The 19,036-nt window shown below is 33.4% G+C and overlaps 1 protein-coding gene across 1 annotated transcript; it reads right to left on the bottom strand.

Annotated features, from left to right (window-relative positions):
- Positions 1-10,071: 10,071 nt before the first annotated feature.
- On the bottom strand, positions 10,072-10,698 carry LOC149388830 (uncharacterized). The gene is made up of 2 exons (XM_089622516.1): positions 10,200-10,698; positions 10,072-10,091 (listed from the first exon to the last, which is right to left on the bottom strand). The coding sequence occupies exons 1-2, from the start codon at positions 10,696-10,698 to the stop codon at positions 10,072-10,074; spliced, it is 519 nt and encodes a 172-aa protein (XP_089478642.1).
- Positions 10,699-19,036: the final 8,338 nt, after the last annotated feature.

Here is a 19,036-nt window from a genome sequence, read left to right as displayed (position 1 = left end):
TGAGTTAAAAACTTACAATTAATAGATTTTTTGGTCTTATTTTTTTTAGTCCATTAAATATATAATCATAGTTTCGTAAATTTTAAGTAAATAATCACGTTCATTTATTTACACATGTAAATTGATGTAAATACTCCACCCTTTTATTTGTATGAAAGGGTAAATAAAAAATGGTAAATTATAAATGTCACGTCATCTTACTGATTATTTGCTTAAAATTTACAAAACATTGTCTATATAGCAATTTCAAATGTTTTAATTGGCTAGTTATTTTTATTTTTTATAGTTGGGAACGTAGTGAGGATGACTAGGCTTGAACCTTATCCTCGATGGTATATAAATATATATAAACTCTTTTTTATCGGAAAATATATATAAACTCAAACATCATTAAAACTCATTCATGTCAAATAAAGAAGACATATGATATCTAATATCTATCCCCCGAGTAAACCTGGCTTGGCGGGAGGTACCGCGACTCCCACTCCCGCCAAGCCCGGACTCCCGTTACTTGGGCAAACGGGAGTCCTGTCCCGTTAATGAACGGGACGGTAGCGGGACTCCCGCCTAACGGGATTCGGACTCCGTTAGGCGTAAAAAAGAAGAAGTTTTTTTTAAAAATGTCTTAAAAGAATTTAAATAATTAAATAGAAGGATGTAATTGAAAGGATTTTAAACTAAGTGGGTAGAAAAAAAGAATAAAGAAGAATGTAAATTTAAAAATGGGCCTCCTAAAAAACCTCACCGACCCCTAAAAAGGTGCGACGGCGAAGAAAAAAAGCACCGCTTTCGTCGTTAATTATTTGAAAAATTATCCCGGACAAGGGCCGGGATAGACCTTAGTTATACAAGTTAGTCTAACCATTGATGTTTACATTTGTGAAATCAACTTCAAAATCGTCAAGAATATCGAAGCATATGAATGTTTCTTGTGCTCGATTTCTATGTTGAATCCAATCATTATCACACGTCAATGTTTCGACCATCTCCGGTTTCAAGCTACATCTTCTATCGTCGATGATGCGGCTCGCACAACTAAAAGTCACCTCAGATGACACGGTTGAAACAAGGATGGTGAGGATGTCTTTGCCATCGATGACAAGACCGAGAACCTCCTCGTATTCTGTCTCCACCAAACCAATAGGTCGATAGCTTCGTCATCCGGTTTGACCCACTCGTTCCGATCGTACTCTTGGATCTCCGGATGGGACCGTGCGTCGGCTGGGCTTGACCTCGTCTGACTTGTCCCAGCTTATTATTGTTGAGGCAATGGGCTGTAAGCGGGCGCGTTGACGAAGACATTCATGTATTGGTGTCTTCTTGGATACTGCGTCTGTGATTGAGTTGCTCGTGTACCCTGAAAAGATCATAAAAAGCTTGCATGATCCTCGCGAGATCAAGTGCAACGTAATCTTGGTCCTCGAAATGGTTTCTAATGTACTTTAAGAAATTTTTTTAAACCACCAATTTTACATCGGCAGTCTAGAATGGCTCAAAAACCGTATAATAATGGAACCTTTCCAGCCCCCCAATATTTTAAAAACTTGGCTCTCATTGGTTGAATACAATCTTAAAAAATTGTTTCGTTTTTATATTTATCAAAATGCACAGCAATTGCGATCATAGTATGAAGACCGAGAAAAGAAGTAGGAGTGTAAACAGCAGAGAGATAACAAGTTTCTTTGTAAAAAACGTCGATAAAAGAAACAAATGATTCAACCATCCTAATATCATATTCGGTGATAGCGTCATCGCCATGTTCACTGTTAATGTAAGAAACAATAACATTGACATAATGCTCGGATAAAAAGTTGGTCAACATGAGAAATGTAGAATTTCACATAATTTTGTTATCTAGGTGAAATGTGCGCTCTTGGAGACCGTTGTGTCTAAGGCGTCTATTAAGCTCGTCTAATCTAGAGGTTGAACTATTTATCCAACTAATGTAATTCCTAATCTTGTTGATCGAAGGGTCATAACTAGCGGCTCCAGCTTGAACTATAAGGTTTATAATATGGGTAGCACATCGTTGATGCGAAAGGGTATCGTCACAATGAAGTCTCTCCTTTAAGTCTCTAATCATGGCGTTGTTGCTTGTGGCATTATCTAAGGTTACAGCTATAATCCTATCAATCAAACCTCACTCATCTATAACACTAACTATGATGTCTAAGATGTTTTGACTAGTGTGAGAACCTTCTATCCTCCTAAAAGCTATGATACGTTTGTTGAGGTTCCAATCGTCGTCTATATTATGCATTACAACACTCATGAAATCCATCTTTGATTGACCAGTCCAGATATCCGAGATTAAGGCTACGATATACCTACAAGATGATATTGTGTCTTTCATTTGTTCATTTTATCCTAAAAACCATTTTAGGATATCGGATCTCAAGACTTTCCTAGACATTATTTGAACGTTTGGAATTATTGAACTCATGAATCTAACGAAGCCTTGAGATTCGATATGACTAAAAGATTGATCGGTGGAAACAAAATATTCTACTAAATCACGTCTAAAGCTTACAGGATTGATGTGACTTACCTGGCTTGACGAGGCTCCAGATTGCGCCCCCTGGCAGTGCCTGTGATGACTCCACAATAGCGACGTCTCGACTCTTGTGTTGTGAGCGCTAAAGATTTTACCACAACTGTGACATTTTTCCGGCTTTTTCGCCGTTCGCAATCAATTCTATAAAGAAAGTCCACACAAAAGACCTAGCACGACGTCGTGGTGGTTGTTGTTGTTGAGGTGGTTGTTGTTGTTGTTGAGCACTTTCATGTTGTTGTTGTTGTCGTGCTCGTCGTTGTCGTCGTTGTTGTATCTACTCTTGTTGTTCACGTTGTCGAGGTCGTGAAACTTGACTTCGACGTTGAGGTGATGGTGGTGATAGGTCTTCTTCTTCCTCATCCTCATCTTCTTCATTTGGATTTTAGATTTCATCGTCATCTTCTTCTTCATTTGGATTTTGGGATTCACGCATATGTTGCTCGAATTCTTGAAATGCTTCATAATCCACTTCGGATGACGGAATTTGAGCTTGATAGGCTTGATCGGGATCCATTTGAAGGTAGTATGGCAGTTGAGTGTTTGGAATTTCGGTGAATTCCGAATGGCCGAAAGTAGAAGTAACATAATTTGGGTCGAAACTGTATTCGGTGTTTTGATCAGGGGCGTTTTGAGACAAGTGCAACCAATTTTCTTCAAAACGGTGCATTCGTTCACCTCGGGAAGCTCTTCCCCTTCGACCTCCTCGGTTGTGGGATGAGGATGTCATGGAAAATTGAAAGCGTTTGAGAGAATTTGAGATTAAAAAAGAGAGAGTTTGAGAGTATTTGAGATTGAAATTGAGAGAATTTGAGAGAGTTTGAAGAAAATGTGTGGAAAAAATGAATGAAATGGGGGGGAGGGTATTTATAGATTTTAGAAATAAATTGGTAAACAAAAAAAAAAAAAAAGTGGCCGAAATAAGGTAACGGCTATATTAACAACGGTAACATTTTAAAATGGCTACTTTTTTTCGGCCGTTGGATCAAAGATCCAACAGCCGAAATTAAAAAAAAAATAATTAAATCTAACGGGACTAACGGGATCACCGCCACCCATTAGTCTCGCTAACGGGACTCCCGTCCCGTCCGTCAACAGTAACGGGAGTCCCACTCCCGTTACTGTTCCTAACGGTAGCGGGGATTCTGTCCCATCCCGCTACCGTTAGGCCAGGTTTACCCCCGAGCTGTAATAAAATGCTGCACTTATGTTTTAGATTTTCATAAATATTATATATTTTCCTCAAGTTTAATACTTATTATATTTTAAGAAAATATTTCTGAAATACATATTTATCCTTTCATCCAATTTTTTTTTTGTTGACTTTTACATTTTATAAATATAAGAGAAGATATCTAAGCCTAAACGAAATTATAATATGAGATTTGTAACTAATTAGGTCAGTTTAAACATGTGATTTTGGATCTAGCCTACGTTTTACAATTTTTAGGGATATAGCTAAATGGCTTATGTGAATATAATTAAGGTCTGATATGCCCTTATTTATTAACAAATTCGTCACTTTCTCTTTCCTATTTTTTTTCAAATAATTTATTTTGCATCAAAACTTCAAAAATTCGTATCTTTCTCATACGAACACGAAATTGAGTGATTTCAGATCTTACAAATTCGTGGCGTCGAGATCTTCAAAAATAGACCCATTGTTTTTTTTTTTATGAAAAATTATGTTTAATGCATCATATTTACGTTTCCATTTATTTTTATGATAATTTCAAAAAATTTCAGTTATTTCCATATTTAAGGTAGTAACGTGATTTTTCTACATATATGGTATTAAACATGATTTTTCATCAAACACAATGGATCTATTTTTTAAGATCTCTGCGTCACGAATCCATAGGATTTAGAATCACTCAATTTCGAGTTTATATGAGATAGATATGGTTTTTTGAAGTTTTTATGTAAAAAAAAGTGTAGGAAAAAAGTAGGAGAGAGAAAATTACGAATTTGTTAATAAATAAGAACAAATAAACCCTTAATTATTGCCATATAAATCTGTTGGTTATTTCCCTAAAAGTTTTGAAACGTAGACTAAAAACAAATTTCATAGTTTCATTTTGGTTATTTTGCTACACTGCCCTTATAATATTGGACGCTCTAGTAATATAACCAAATTGAAACGTTGAAATTGTAATTTATTCAACGTTTTATAAGTTTTAGTCAAATAGTCATTTATTGATGTGGCAAAAATTTAACATTTTAAAAATCGATTTTGTCATTTTCTATATATTTTTAATTAGTTGATTTAAAAAATTAAGGAAAAAACGTGATTATTGGAATCCAGCAATTTAGGTATCTGCCTGCCTAATACAAGCTTGCACACATATTGATTTATGATAAACAAATTAATATTAAAAAAACAAGTTTTACAAAAAAAAAAAATTGTTAATAAGTAGGCTTTTTTATAAGGGGAGTTTAAAATAATAGTCAAACTATTCATTTATTTGAGAAAATAGACAAAATTAATTAGATTTAAAAAAAAACCCATCTCTCTCTCTCTCTCTCTCTCTCTCTCTAAACTTCCATTTCAATACTTTCTTTACGTTTTCTTTCATTTCTCTCCTCTGCAAAGAAAATAGAAAAGGAGAAACAAGTTAATCACGCCATCTTTCGCCGCCTAGCTGGCCATGCACGCCCACGCAATCCATCTCCGACATAGGTTTTAGAGTTCTCTGTCTTTGACTTTGACCTCGTCCAACACTCTCTGGTACTCCTCGGTTTTGTTCTGACTGTCTCTGTGCTCTTCTACTGATTCTATCGGCGGAACCATAGGAGCTTCTATCGGATCTAATAGCATCGCCGCCTTCAATTTTTTTTTTTTAAATAGGATTATGTTCGTTGTTTGGATTTAGGTTTTTGTATTTTTTTCAGCTACCTTCTGAAGCTCCCCACCCGCCGAGACCTTCTGGCGACTCAGATCAGATTCTTCACCCTTATCGATGACTATTAATCACCAGGTCCGACGACGAACGTCCAGTTTGGCGACAGTTTATCCGATTAACTGTCACAATTAATCCGATTAATTATCACTAATTGTGACGAATTTCTTCCGGAAACGACTTTGAACATAGGCGAGTCTCGCGGTTACACCAATCTGGTCGTTCGAAGGTCGCAAGTCTAGTTCTGCGTATTAATTGTGATAGTTAATCGGATTAAATGTGAGGGTTCATCTGATTAATTGTGATGATCCTCTTCCAAAAACAGTTTCGAACAACGACATAAGAGCTTTCTCTCATCAGATTCCTCGAGTCTTTCACATTCGACGACCTTATCTACATTGTTGCTGAGGAAGAGCTCGCCACAAGAGTCTGTACCTGCCCTCTCTGAAATCAGAGCAGGCCGCCGAGACTCCGACAGAGCATCAGCGATGCACGCAACTTTGATTGGTGCTTTGTGTCGACAACGACCTTAATCCCTGCGGCGACGCTTCCTCTGATCGTCACTGAGAGAAAGACGCGAGATTTAGAGTTTCTCTGCAAAGGGTAGTCATGTTTATGATTTTTTTTTTATTTAGCATTGCTTGGGTTAATCGGTTTAGCAATAATTAAATATTATTAACGAAAAAATTTCAATAATTAACTATATAAGATTATGACACACAACCTTACAAAATGGAAAACATCATTAATTAACGCTAATTAACAACAAATTACAAATGATTTAAAGAAAACAATGAATCCATACAAGAACTGTAGAAGAAGAAGTAGGAGAAATAAATTAGTGATGACTTTAGTTACCCAAATCGTGGACTTTGTATTTAGACCGGCAGTGTAGACCACCTCCCGCTAGTGATCGAAAAATGTACTAGTGGGTGGACTTCTTCTCTGGTGAAATTCTATGGCATTAGACATGAACTTTCATCCAACATAATTGGTAAAAATTTTGAAGCTCTCGTTGGCACGAATCCATATGACTTGGAATCGCTCAATTTCGAGTTCATATAAGGAATATATGGATCTTTGATGAAAAAAGATCAAAAAGGAGATAGAAAAAAAAGAGTTAATGGCGATAAAAATACTTAATGTTTTGGGTTGGATACACTTTAATACCTATTTTTTTAGTTGGCAAAAATACCAAATGACTTTCTCTAATGGCTTTTTTTTTACCTTAATTAAGTTTCAATTAAGCATTAGGTATTTTTACCACCATTAAATTCCATTGAAACTTAATTCAAAATGTTACATTTGGTATTTTAACAAACAGATTCAACTTTGGCTATTTGTTTTAAAATTTTCAAATGTCGACTATAATGAAAAAAAGTAAAGTTTGATGTGGTCTTATTAGTTAAAAATATCTTCTTTTTGATACTCTTCTAAAAACAATTGACTATCAAAAAGATTTTTCAAATAACAAAATTTTAAATTGAACTGATTAACAATTATTATTCTAGTAAAACCATGAACCGTTAAAAAAATTATGAAAAATAACTTGTCATAAAAGAAATAAGGCAAGTGAAAATGTATTAAGAACCCAAAACTAGTAGACAGTCCTAGTTTCTGGGATTAAAATGTTTTGGTCAGTATGTTGTTAAGTTAGTTAAAAAAATTACATATGTTAGTGACTAAAGGCATATTAGTTAAAAAATTCTACAGGCATATTAGTGGGAACAATATCATGTCCAATGCAATGGCGTTTAACGAGCCCATTAATTGGAGGATTTTAAAGATTTAACCTGGGGAAAAGCCCAATATGTCAGATTCAAGTTGTCCATAATTTTGAAGTTCAATCATTTAATGGAAACACCATTGAAATGCTACAATTGTTTTTATATTTTGAGTTATTGGCGGCATAATACTCAATATTTTCGATTTGTTGCTGTTTAATGCTCATTCTTTGAAGTTGCGAAAAAATACTAAATGTTACAATATAATTCCACCTTTAGTACTTGTCCGTTAATATGGATGGAAAGATCACATGTAATTCATTAAAGGGAAAATAACACATTTATACCCTGTATTTTAGTGAAATGTCGAGTTTAACCCTCGGTTTTCAAAAATGTCGAGTTCATACCCTCTGTTTAACTAAAATGACGAAATTATACCCCATGTTTAACTAAAATGACGAAATTATACCCTGAAATATACAACAGTGTCACGAATATTATTTTTATTGACTTTTCATTGACGTTGACTATAATATGTATATATAAACACCAATTATCTTTATTCATTCGCGCTATATATGTAATTTATTTAAAAACTAAAAAATAAACAACAGTCTCTTAATCGTGAAGAACACAGAAAGAGGCAAATGGGTAAATATCGATAGTTGATAGTCATCAAAATCGCATATTCGAACAGAGAATCCAGCATTTAGAGTTACAATTCGAACACAGAATGAAGTCATTTCTTAGGAGGTATGAGTTTTATTATTTAATTTCAATTTAAGGCTATTTTTATTTCAAAATTGAGAATTTGGAAGTTAGGGCACTGATTTAGATTTGATTTGGTTTTTCTTATATAAGAGTTAATATCAATGAAAGGGAGATTTGTGACGCTGTTATTCATTTCAGGGTATAATTTCGTCATTTTAGTTAAACAGAGGGTATGAACTCGACATTTTTGAAAACCGAGGGTTAAACTCGACATTTCACTAAAACACAGGGTATAAATGTGATAATTTCCCTTCATTAAAATGAGTAAAATTAAAAATAATTTTTTTATTATGTTTAAAAAAAACAAAAAATTAAGGGTCTATATTCTCTCCTCTCCTCTCTTTTCTCACCATGAGTATGCACACGTATATACGATTTTTTTGGGCAAACTTCATGTTGATAGCATTTTATCTATTATTAATTTTTAATTCTTTTAATGCGGTAGAAAATAAATAATTTTAAATTAAAAATTTTCTTCTAACTCTTTATTTATTGTCAGTTTAATATATTTGTTATTTATTGTAAAACAAAGACTATTCAAACTTTTTCAGTATTAAAATAAATATTAAGCTAAATGACTATTCAAACTCGTTAGAGGGGTAGAGAATTTAAGCTAAAGATAGAGAAAAAAACTATTTTTTTTTATTTTGTAAATATTCTAAAAAAATGATGTTTATTTATTTTTTAATTATGCTCATCTAAATGACTTATGTGTCTTTCCATCTATTTTAACAGACAAATAGCAACAGTGAAATGATTTTGTAACATTGAGTATTTTTTCCGTAACTTTTTAAATAAAGGGTATTAAACTGCAACAAATAAAAAGTATTGAGTATTTTTTTATCACCAACAACTCTTATATTTTAATTGATAATCGTTTTAAAACAAACTCAATTGTATTTAAAATCATCAAAACATTATTGAATTTATTTAAATAAATTAAACTTAAAAATCATTGAAACTCCATTTTCCCATGATTAATGTATCGATTTGTAAAAATATACATTCCCATGGTCTAAATGCATCGATTCTTAAAAATTTGTATTGAAATGAAAGTCATAAAAACCATCGAGCTGCCATCAAAATGCATGGAATTCTTTATAGGGCATTGTAGTTTAATAGCAAAAAAAAAATATTCATGTTTTGAAAATAGTCAACGTTTGCAAACTTTTGGAAAAATAACCAGACATCCAATGTGACATAAGTGATAGCTAATAAAAATTACTTTTATGACCCTAACTTTTTAAATTCGTCACTTTCTCTCTTCTGGTTTTGAATTCGTCACTTTCTCTTTCCTATTTTCCTTCCTACATATTTTTTTTTTCATAAAAACTTAAAAAATCCATATTTATCTCTATTAGAGTTTAGATTCTTTGGTCAAAGCCTTAACAGAGATCAAATTGAATTTGAAACAAGGAACGTAAAGAACATTATACAGAACAAGATCAATGCTCAGTCTTATGTCTCCTATATAATTGACAGGGATAACAGTTCGATTAGGAAGAGTGACAGTCGAATTCTGTAAGGATTTCAATTCAATGAACAAAGATTTCTCAGCGCAAATATGGCGCGTAGCACCTGAGTCAAGAATCCATGAATCACAAACAAAATTAGATGTCTGAGTAGAGTTAACCAAACCGTATAAACCTGTTTGGAATGAAGTCATGTTGACTTCACCGGAGACGGTTGGAGTGGTCACGTTCGAGGATGAGAGTTGATTTGACAGGTGATTGATGATCTGGTGAATTTGCTGCGATGAGAGGTTGGACGAAGAGGCTGTGGATGCTGAATTATCGAAACCTCCTCCGTTGCTCGAGCCTTCAACAGTGTTCGCTTGAGTCTTGGACTTGAACTTGTAGCCCGGAGGATATCCATGAATTTTGTAGCATTTGTCGACGGTGTGTCGCAGCATTTTGCAGTGTGTGCACAGAGGTCGATCTTTGCCTTTGAATTTCTTTGGATCATCACGAACAGCCATGGCCAGAGAATTCGCTTGATCATTGGAAGGAGTCGAGTCCAATCTCACCGATCTTTGTGTTTCTTCTTGAGACAGCATCACATAGACCTTGGTGATAGGTGGAATCGACTCCATGAGTAAGATTTGACCTCTAGCTGAGTGTAAGTCTCATTCAGCCCCATGAGAAACTGCATCACGTATTCCGATTGAGCATAATCAGACAATTTCGCCTTTCCTCCGCATTTGCAAGGACAAACACATTCAGGCTTGAAGTCGCTGAGTTCTTCGTGCACAACCTTGAGCCTTGTGAAGTAGATGCCGATGGATTGATTTTCTTGTGCAAGATTCACGAATTCCCCTGCGAAGATTGAAGATTCTTGGGCCGTTGGACAATTGGAATCGATCTTTGAGATCGTTCCATATCTCTCTTTCCGTTCCTCCATAGAGAATGCTTGTGGCGATCTCTTTGCTCACGGAATTCATGATCCAGGCCACGATTGTGATGTTGTTTCGGTTCCATAGTCGTAGAAGATCTGGATCGTCCGCTGATGGCTTCGTGATGGTTCCGTCGATGAACCCTAGATTATTCTTGGCCTCAAGAATAATCAACATTGACTTGCTCCACGGCATGTAATTCGCTCCATTGAGGACATGAGAGACTAGGCTTCCACCAAATGAATCCGAGTGGTGAAGGTAGTAGGGAGAGAAAGAATCTTCCATGGATGACCTAGGTCTTGGAGCTCCTGCGATTCCGATATCCGTTCTCTCTGTCGAGGTCGCCGAATGTTCCGTCATATAGGCCGGAGGAAAAACAATCTCGATAGCAAGAGGAGAAAAGAAAGATTTGAATCGGAGAAATCGAGAACCTTCAGAGTCGCTCTGATACCATGTCGAATCTGAGAAGAGAGAGCTTTGAGAGAAAATGAAGAGAAATCCCTGACTCAGTATCGAGTTCAAGGGGAAAAAGAAAAATGTTCTTATTGAAACGAATGAGGATTTCAAATCCTTTATACAGAGACAAGTCATTTATACACTTAAACGACCGATATACAAGTATCAATAAAAAAACGACACAATGAACTTGTACCGACTCAATAAAACAGACTCCTCTAAACTCTAATATATGGTCTAAAGCAAGTTTCTAGACAATGGAATATGAAATTTACAGAATCAGGCAAGCTAGCAGGTTTTAGTCAATCAAAGTGTGATTACTCCTTGTATACTCGTGGTTCTGGTCCTTGTTTTGTAGTTATTTTGTTATATGTTGATGATATTATCGTAGCAAGTCCGAATGTTGGAATTATTACTGAAGTAAAATCTTTTTTGAGCAGTGTTTTCAGGTTAAAAGACATTGGCGAGCTGAGATATTTCCTTGGATTGGAGATTGCTCAGTCAAAGTCTGGTATTGTTGTCAATCAACGACAATATGCTCTGCAACTTTTAGATGATGTTGATTTTCTTCAATCTAAACCCGTTAGGACTCCCATGAACCCACGTATTTCTTTGTCTGTTGAGGATGGGGAATTATTGGGTGATTCTACTGTTTATAGACGTTTGATTGGAAAATTGTTATACCTAACAATCACTCGTTCTGATATTACGTATGCTGTTAACTCTTTGAGTCAATTTGTACAGGCTCCGAGGATTGCACATCTTCAGGCAATGCATCATCTGCTCTGTTATATCAAATCCAATCCTGGATATGGACTTTTCTATCCATCTATTTCTTCCACACAGATTCGATCATTTTCAAATGCTGATTGGGCTACTTGCGGTGATACTCGGCGCTCAATAACTGGTTATTGTGTTTTTGTAGGGGAATCATTGGTGGCCTGGAAATCTAAAAAACAGTCTACGGTTTCGAGGAGCTCGGCGGAAGCGGAGTTTCGATCGTTGGCAGCTGCTATGAGCGAGGTCATTTGGATGAAGCAACTTTTGCAGGATTTTCAGATCAGTTCAGGATCAACGTCAGTGATTTACTGTGACAATCAGGCAGCTCTACATATTGCCTCGAATCCGATATTTCACGAGCGTACTAAGCATATTGAAGTTGATCTACATTTTGTACGTGATCATCTTCAAAATGGTTTAGTCAAGCTCTTGCCAATCCGGACGCAGCATCAAATCGCAGATATCTTCACGAAGCCTTTGGCTTCTCCAGCTCTGACTCGTTTGACATCCAAGATGAACTTGAAAAACATCTACAGTTCATCTTGAGGGGGTGTATTAGAGTTTAGAGGAGTCTGTTTTATTGAGTCGGTACAAGTTCATTGTGTCGTTTTTTTATTGATACTTGTATATCGGTCGTTTAAGTGTATAAATGACTTGTCTCTGTATAAAGGATTTGAAATCCTCATTCGTTTCAATAAGAACATTTTTCTTTTTCCCTCTGAACTCGATATTGAGTCAGGGATTTCTCTTCATTTTCTCTCAAAGCTCTCTCTTCTCAGATTCAACAATCTCATATGAACTTGAAATTGAGTGATTTCAAATCCTACGGATTCGTGGCACCAAGATCTTAAAAAATATACCTTCGGATTGATTTATTTAATCAATCCTCTTTGTTGGTACTATGAATGCCATTAATGTTGTTACTACTTTTTAAATATATGATCCATTGTGTTTGATGAAAAATCATGTTTAATGCGTCATGTTTACGTGTGTTTGTAATGATTTTTTCAGAAGTATTCAATAAATTTCCATTTATTTCCAGATGATTTCCGAAAATTTTAAGTTATTTCCATATCTAAGGCATTAACGTGATTTTTCTACATCTATGACATTAAAAATTATTTTACACAACACAATAGGTATATTTTTGAAGATCTCGACGCCACAAATCCGTAAGATTTGGAATCACTCAATTTCGAGTTTATATGAGATAGATATGGATTTTTGAAGTTTGGATGAAAAAAATGTTTTAAAAAAATAGGAGAGAGAAAGTAACGAATTCAAAAACAAAAGAAAGAGAAAGTGACGAATCCAGAAAAAAAAAACCCCGCTAAATTGATTTAAGGACACTTTTGGAATTTTAACCGATTACCCCAACTGTCACCTCATACATTTGGCTATTTTCTCATAACTTTTTAAACGTTGACTAAATCACAAACGTTAAGATTAAGATAACTTAGTTAGTTACAAATTTCATTCTCTATATATGTATATATATACATGTAGATTCCAATAATAAGAGCTAAAAATTATTTCGAATGTGGTTTGATTTGCTTAGTTAGAATTTTTTTTTTATTGTCTTTATGAAGATTGTCTAGATTTTGGGAGGTCGCTAATAAAAATGTTTGAGTAGAAATATTGACTGATTTCGACAAGGATTTGATGAGTTTAATTGTAATTTTGTTAAAATATATGTTGAAAAAATGTTGATGCATTTTATATACGGTTTGATGGTTTATGGTGGTTTTTAATTTATTGTCCATCAATTTAGTGATTTGTTATTAGTTGAATCTTGATGGTGGTCAATGCTTTTCAGCTGAAATATTAAAAATACATTTGGCATTTCAATGATGGTTTAATGATTTTTAGTTATCATATATATTGTAGTAGTGAGGAATTCAGACATTTCCGCAGTTATAATAGTTTCCAATGAAAAATTTGATAATTTGGTGACGGTGTTATGCGGTTCTAGATGGGTTTTTTTTTTTTGTTTTTTTGTTTGAAATAAAAAAGATGTGCATACTTTTTTTTTTTTTTTTGGAACTTTTTAATTAGTGTCTATACATAACAAATTATAGGCATTACGGTGTATATATTAGCAATTTTCTCATATCAGATCTATAATATAAATGTGATATTTTATTGGGAAAATAACACATTTATACCCTGTGTTTTAGTGAAATGTCGAGTTTAACCATATGTTTTCAAAAATGTCGAGTTCATACCCTCTGTTTAACTAAAATGACGAAATTATACCCTATGTTTAACTAAAATGACGAAATTATACCCTGAAATGAATAACAACATCACAAATCTCCCTTTCATTGATATTAACTCTTATATAAGAAAAACCGATTCAAATCTAAATCAGTACCCTAACTTCCAAATTCTCAATTTTGAAATAAAAATAGCCCCAAATTGAAATTAAATAATAACTCATACCTCCTAAGAAATAACTTCATTCCGTATTCGAATTGTAACTCTACATCCTGGATTCTCTGTTCGAATATGCGATTTTGATGACTATCAACTATCGATGTTTACCCCTTTGCCTCTTCCTGTGTTCTTCACGATTAAGAGACTGTTGTTTATTTTTTAGTTTTTAAATAAATTACATATATGGCGCGAATGAATAAAGATAATTGGTGTTTATATATAAATATTATAGTCAACGTCAATAAAAAGTCAATAAAAAAATATTCGTGACACTGTTGTTTATTTCAGGGTATAATTTCGTCATTTTAGTTAAACAGATGGTATAATTTCGTCATTTTAGTTAAACAGAGGATATGAAATCGACATTTTTGAAAACCGAGGGTTAAACTTGATATTTCACTAAAACACAGAGTATAAATGTGTTATTTTCCCTATTCTATTATACCAATGATCAACATCTTCTCGGTATATTGGCATTATTAACTCACCGTTTCTCATAATTTAGTACAGATCCAACAATATCTAGTTGTACTGTTGTATATGATTCTTACCCAATATATCATGTGCATTTTACTGTGGTTTCACCGAGTGAAAAAATTCCAGTATTAGCCCAACTATCTTAAAAGTTAAATCAAAACACGAGTTGCAAAGTCAAAACTCATCTCTGTATGCGATCCTAACATCGTTCGTCTCATAAAGAAACAAAGATATTATGACACCGTTTGACACAGCTTTGTTTTTTTAAAAAGTGCTTTTAGTTTATGTTTTAAAAAAAAACTGTTTTTTTTTTAAACTGACAGGTGTTTAGTAAACTGTTTATAAAACAATTGTTGTTGGTAACAAAAGCTGATTTAGCGTTTGATAAAATAAATATATTATGGTCAAAAGACTAAAATAGACATGGTGTTAAAAATTAAATAATAATTATTTATATGCTTATTTATATGCATATATATGAATTATAATTACAAACTAGAAAAATATGGACGAAACAAATTTATTTTATTTTTAATATAAAGTTTTTTTAATTATTGACAAAAATGTAAACTACAAATTTATCGTTTCTACTAAACTTGCAGCAATCTCATCTCTTAACTTGTCCATACTACTCGAAGAAGTCTGACAATCTTCATCTTGATCTTCAGTTGTGTCGTTTTCATCCCCCTCGCCATCGCCCTCTGTCTCATCGAATATTTCAAAATCCATCTCTTGTCTTGCATGCATTCGAATATAGTTATGCAGTGCCATAGTTGCGATAACTATTTTTACTTGATTTTTGAATGGATAACTCGGCATGACATTCACGATTCTCCATCTTTTTTTCCACACTCCAAAGCTCCGCTCGATGACGCTTCTCAGAGAAGAATGTGCACGATTGAAGATTTCTTTGCTTGTAGTAGGTTGAGTTCTTCTTGCACGAAAATGCTACAGATGGTATGTTTGACTTTTATACGCACCAAGATATCCAGACAAATTAGGATAACCAGCGTCAACCCGATAATACTTTCCTGTTACATATCAAGTTGAATATAATGATTTAGTTTAAACTGTATACACGGCAAAGCTATATATATATAAAAAATTAAAGTCGTTCCCCTAACCCACCTCTAGAAACCATACATTTTGAAGGTTTTGGAAAGTTAATCTCAGTATCACGAAGAGCGGTAGAGAATACCCTTGAATCATGCGCGCTACCTTCCCAACCAGCATACGCAAAAGTGAATTTCATATTGAAATCACATACAGCCATAACATTTTGAGTAGGGATCTTCTTTCTACCGATAAACGGTATTTGATCTGCTTGAGGTAAAGAAGCTGGAACGTGAACACCATTTATAGCACCAATGCAATCCTTTAAAAAAAAAAAAAAATCTCAATTAATTTATACAAAGTATCGATGAAAATAAATAACAAAAATGTGAGTATAATACCTTAAAATGTAGCATATATCTTGGATCGTTTGCTATTTCTTTGGGAGTATTTTGGTGAAACTTGTACCCGGTCGATGTCTAGCCTCAATCTCCATAATACAAACGTCGCATAAGATATCGACCGCATCATTATCCCATATTGCTTTTGGTCGAGCTCGTGTATCTTGATTTTCAGTCATCTACAAATATACATTAAATTCAGATAAATTTTTACTAAAGCAATAAAACAATATTTTAAAAAAATAGTTATTTGTACTACATAAATATCTTCACATGTATTTTCGCATTATAATATTAAAGAAAATAGATACTTAAAAAAGGGTAAACAAAAGAAGGAAAAATAATGAGCTATGCATTAATATTATGGAGAGCTATGCATGATATTATTTTTAATATTAAAATAGTTGAACTATGATTTCAATTAAATATGGTGAGACCATTTAAATAAATAAATAAAACTATGAAATGAAGCTGTTAATTAAAAATTGGCAACCTAATTAATATATAAAGTTAATAAAATCATAAGGATTTTCTAAGCTTTAAATGAAAATAGGCCACTCAAAATAATTGCTATGAAAATAAACTAGTAAGATTGGCAAAAAATAGTTTTACTCTATTCAAAAATACATTAATAAATTCCATAAAGAAAGAAAAATAAGATTGGCAAAAAAAAAAAAAGAGTAAGACGATATGCTCGAACTTAACCAGAGTTAAGTTTTATTCCCAACTTCATTTCATTCAGTCGGTGGAGTTAAGTTTTACTCTTTCTCAAGAAAAACTGGTTGCGACATTTTTTTAGAGAGAGAGAGAGAGAGAGAGCGAGAGAGAAAGAGAGAGCGAGCGAATTCTGGTTATCTTGTTCGAGTCGAGCGAGCGAATTCTGGGAAGCAAGCTATTCTTTAATTTTGTTTTCTTCATTTCGGTCTAGGTTTTCATCTACGTTGATCTGAATTTTTTTTAGGGGTTTTGATTTCTAAGTTCTCTTCGACTGAGCGAGCGATTATTTGATTACATTATTTGATTTCTTCTTCATTTCGGTTGAGCTCTAGGTTTTTCATCAACTCCGTTGAGCTGATTTTTTTGTTAGGTGGTTTTGATTTCTAGGTTCGAGGGTTCGAGGGTTTTCAGCTGGGGAGTTTGGGGGTTTCTGAGTAGAGCTCGGCAGGGAGTCGGTGGAGGAGTCGAAGATCGCAACAAATTGGCGCTACGGTTCATCACTTCAAATCCGGGATTGTTTTTAGGGTTTTGATTTGTTTTTAGGGAGAACGCTAGTGATCGAAGACGTTGGTCCACTTTCTCCAGCTCGCCGTGGACGAACGGCCGGGCTGACTCGATCACGAACAGACGTCAATTGATACCGACAAATAGGTATGTTTCATATCTTCATACCGAGAAGTTTTCAGTGTATTGACATTATACTCAGATTATTTGGAAAAACAAAAAAATAAAATAGACTAACCTTGAATAAATTCTTTCCAGTTTCTTCCCCTTCCCCAGCTTAATGTTCGATCAAATCCGTAAGTGCTTACAGGTTTTCATTTTTTTATTTGAAACTGTGTGTATTTTTGTGTATTTATGATAATCTGTTAATTTATGTATACAAATATTTTTATAAAAATCTGTTGAGAAATTTAAGCGGATAGTTGTTTACCATTTCTTCTGATAATCTATTGATGATTCTGTGTACGTTAGTTGAAGAAGTCTGGTTGTTAGAGGCTTATTAGGAAATAATTTCGGGATAAAATAATGAGGACATTCCAGTAATTTGGTTCAGGATACTTAATCGCTTTTAGCAAAAGCTACGATTCGTAGCTTTCGGCAGTTACGTTCAAAATGGAAAAACAAGTTTGAAGTTTTTGGAAACAGCTGTTTCACCAAACAGCTTTTTTCAATTATGTTTTTTCAAAAAGCAAAAACAGCCCCTGAAAAACTGAACCAAACGGGACCTATAGCTACTAGCATATTTGAAAGTGTACTAATAGTTATTGTAGTATGTTTTTTTTGTTACAATTACTAATCTTCCTCTTACTTCGTCGCCGAGCCTCAAAATAAGCTCGTTTTTTTAGATGAAGACGAATGCTTGAAGTAAATGTATAATCTTAAAATTTATAAAAAAAAATTAGGTCTCAGAATAAAAATAAGGAGTGAGATATTATATGATTTTTTTTTGTTTTGAAAAGAAGATAATTCAAATCATTTTGACTTAGATCAATATAATTAAAAAGAATATAAGTTAATATATATGTATATATAAATAAATAAAAAGTCAATTAAGTATAAGTATAATGGTGGTACCTAGGATAGCCTGGTGGTAATTCCACACCACCTCCCGTGTGGAGGTCGTGAGTTCAATCCTCACTGCTTAAAAAAAAAGTATAATTATAATGGGTGATGTAGCTAAATAACAAATTTAAAGTTATGAATTTAAAAAATAGTCAATTTTTGTCTTAATTTAGTAAAATAACAAAAATGTATAGTAATCTGGTTTTAAATTTTTTTTTACCCCAACATTAATTTTTTTTGAAAGTGATAAATTGTTTATAATAATCGTCAAAATTTTTAATCTTGACTGTCAAAAAAATTTTGATAACGTAAATTTGACTACTTTGCTAAAAAGTTGAAACTTTGACTATTTTGCTAATCAATAAGTTTCAAATGACTATTTTGTACAATTTTTCGTTAAATATATAATCATATTTACAGTTTTACATTGTTATAACATTTCGTAAATCTTAAGTAAATAATCACATCCATATATTTACACGCGTGAATTGACGTAAATATCACACATTTTTATTTGAATAAAATGACAAATCATGAATATCACGTCATCTTTATAATTATTTATTTAAGATTTACGAAATGTTTACTATCCGTATCGATCTCAAATATTTTGATTGACTAATTATTAATTCTTTGATAAATAAAACTCATGTTCAATTATGATATTTTATTGAATATACCGTCGATAAAGATATCAGTTGCCGACATCTCGAAGAAAATTGGATCCTCGAAATTTCATGGATAATGGTATTTCAACCCTTTCGTGTGCAATGCTAATTTAGCGGCTGGTTTTAATTTTAATTTAATTTTAA

The sequence above is a fragment of the Urtica dioica genome, chromosome 8, assembly GCF_054948205.1.
Source record: "Urtica dioica subsp. dioica isolate 48M chromosome 8, U.dioica_male_clone48M_v1_H2, whole genome shotgun sequence".
Taxonomy (NCBI): domain Eukaryota; kingdom Viridiplantae; phylum Streptophyta; class Magnoliopsida; order Rosales; family Urticaceae; genus Urtica; species Urtica dioica.
Note: the sequence above shows the minus strand (reverse complement) of the source record. Positions and strands in the feature narration are given on the sequence as shown.

Coding starts and splice junctions, on each gene's coding strand:
- LOC149388830 (XM_089622516.1), bottom strand. CDS start 10,698: ATGACGGAACATTCGGCGACCTCGACAGAGAGAACGGATATCGGAATC. Junction 10,092..10,199: donor TCTACTTCACAAGGCTCAAG/GTTGTGCACGAA, acceptor TACGTGATGCAG/TTTCTCATGGGGCTGAATGA.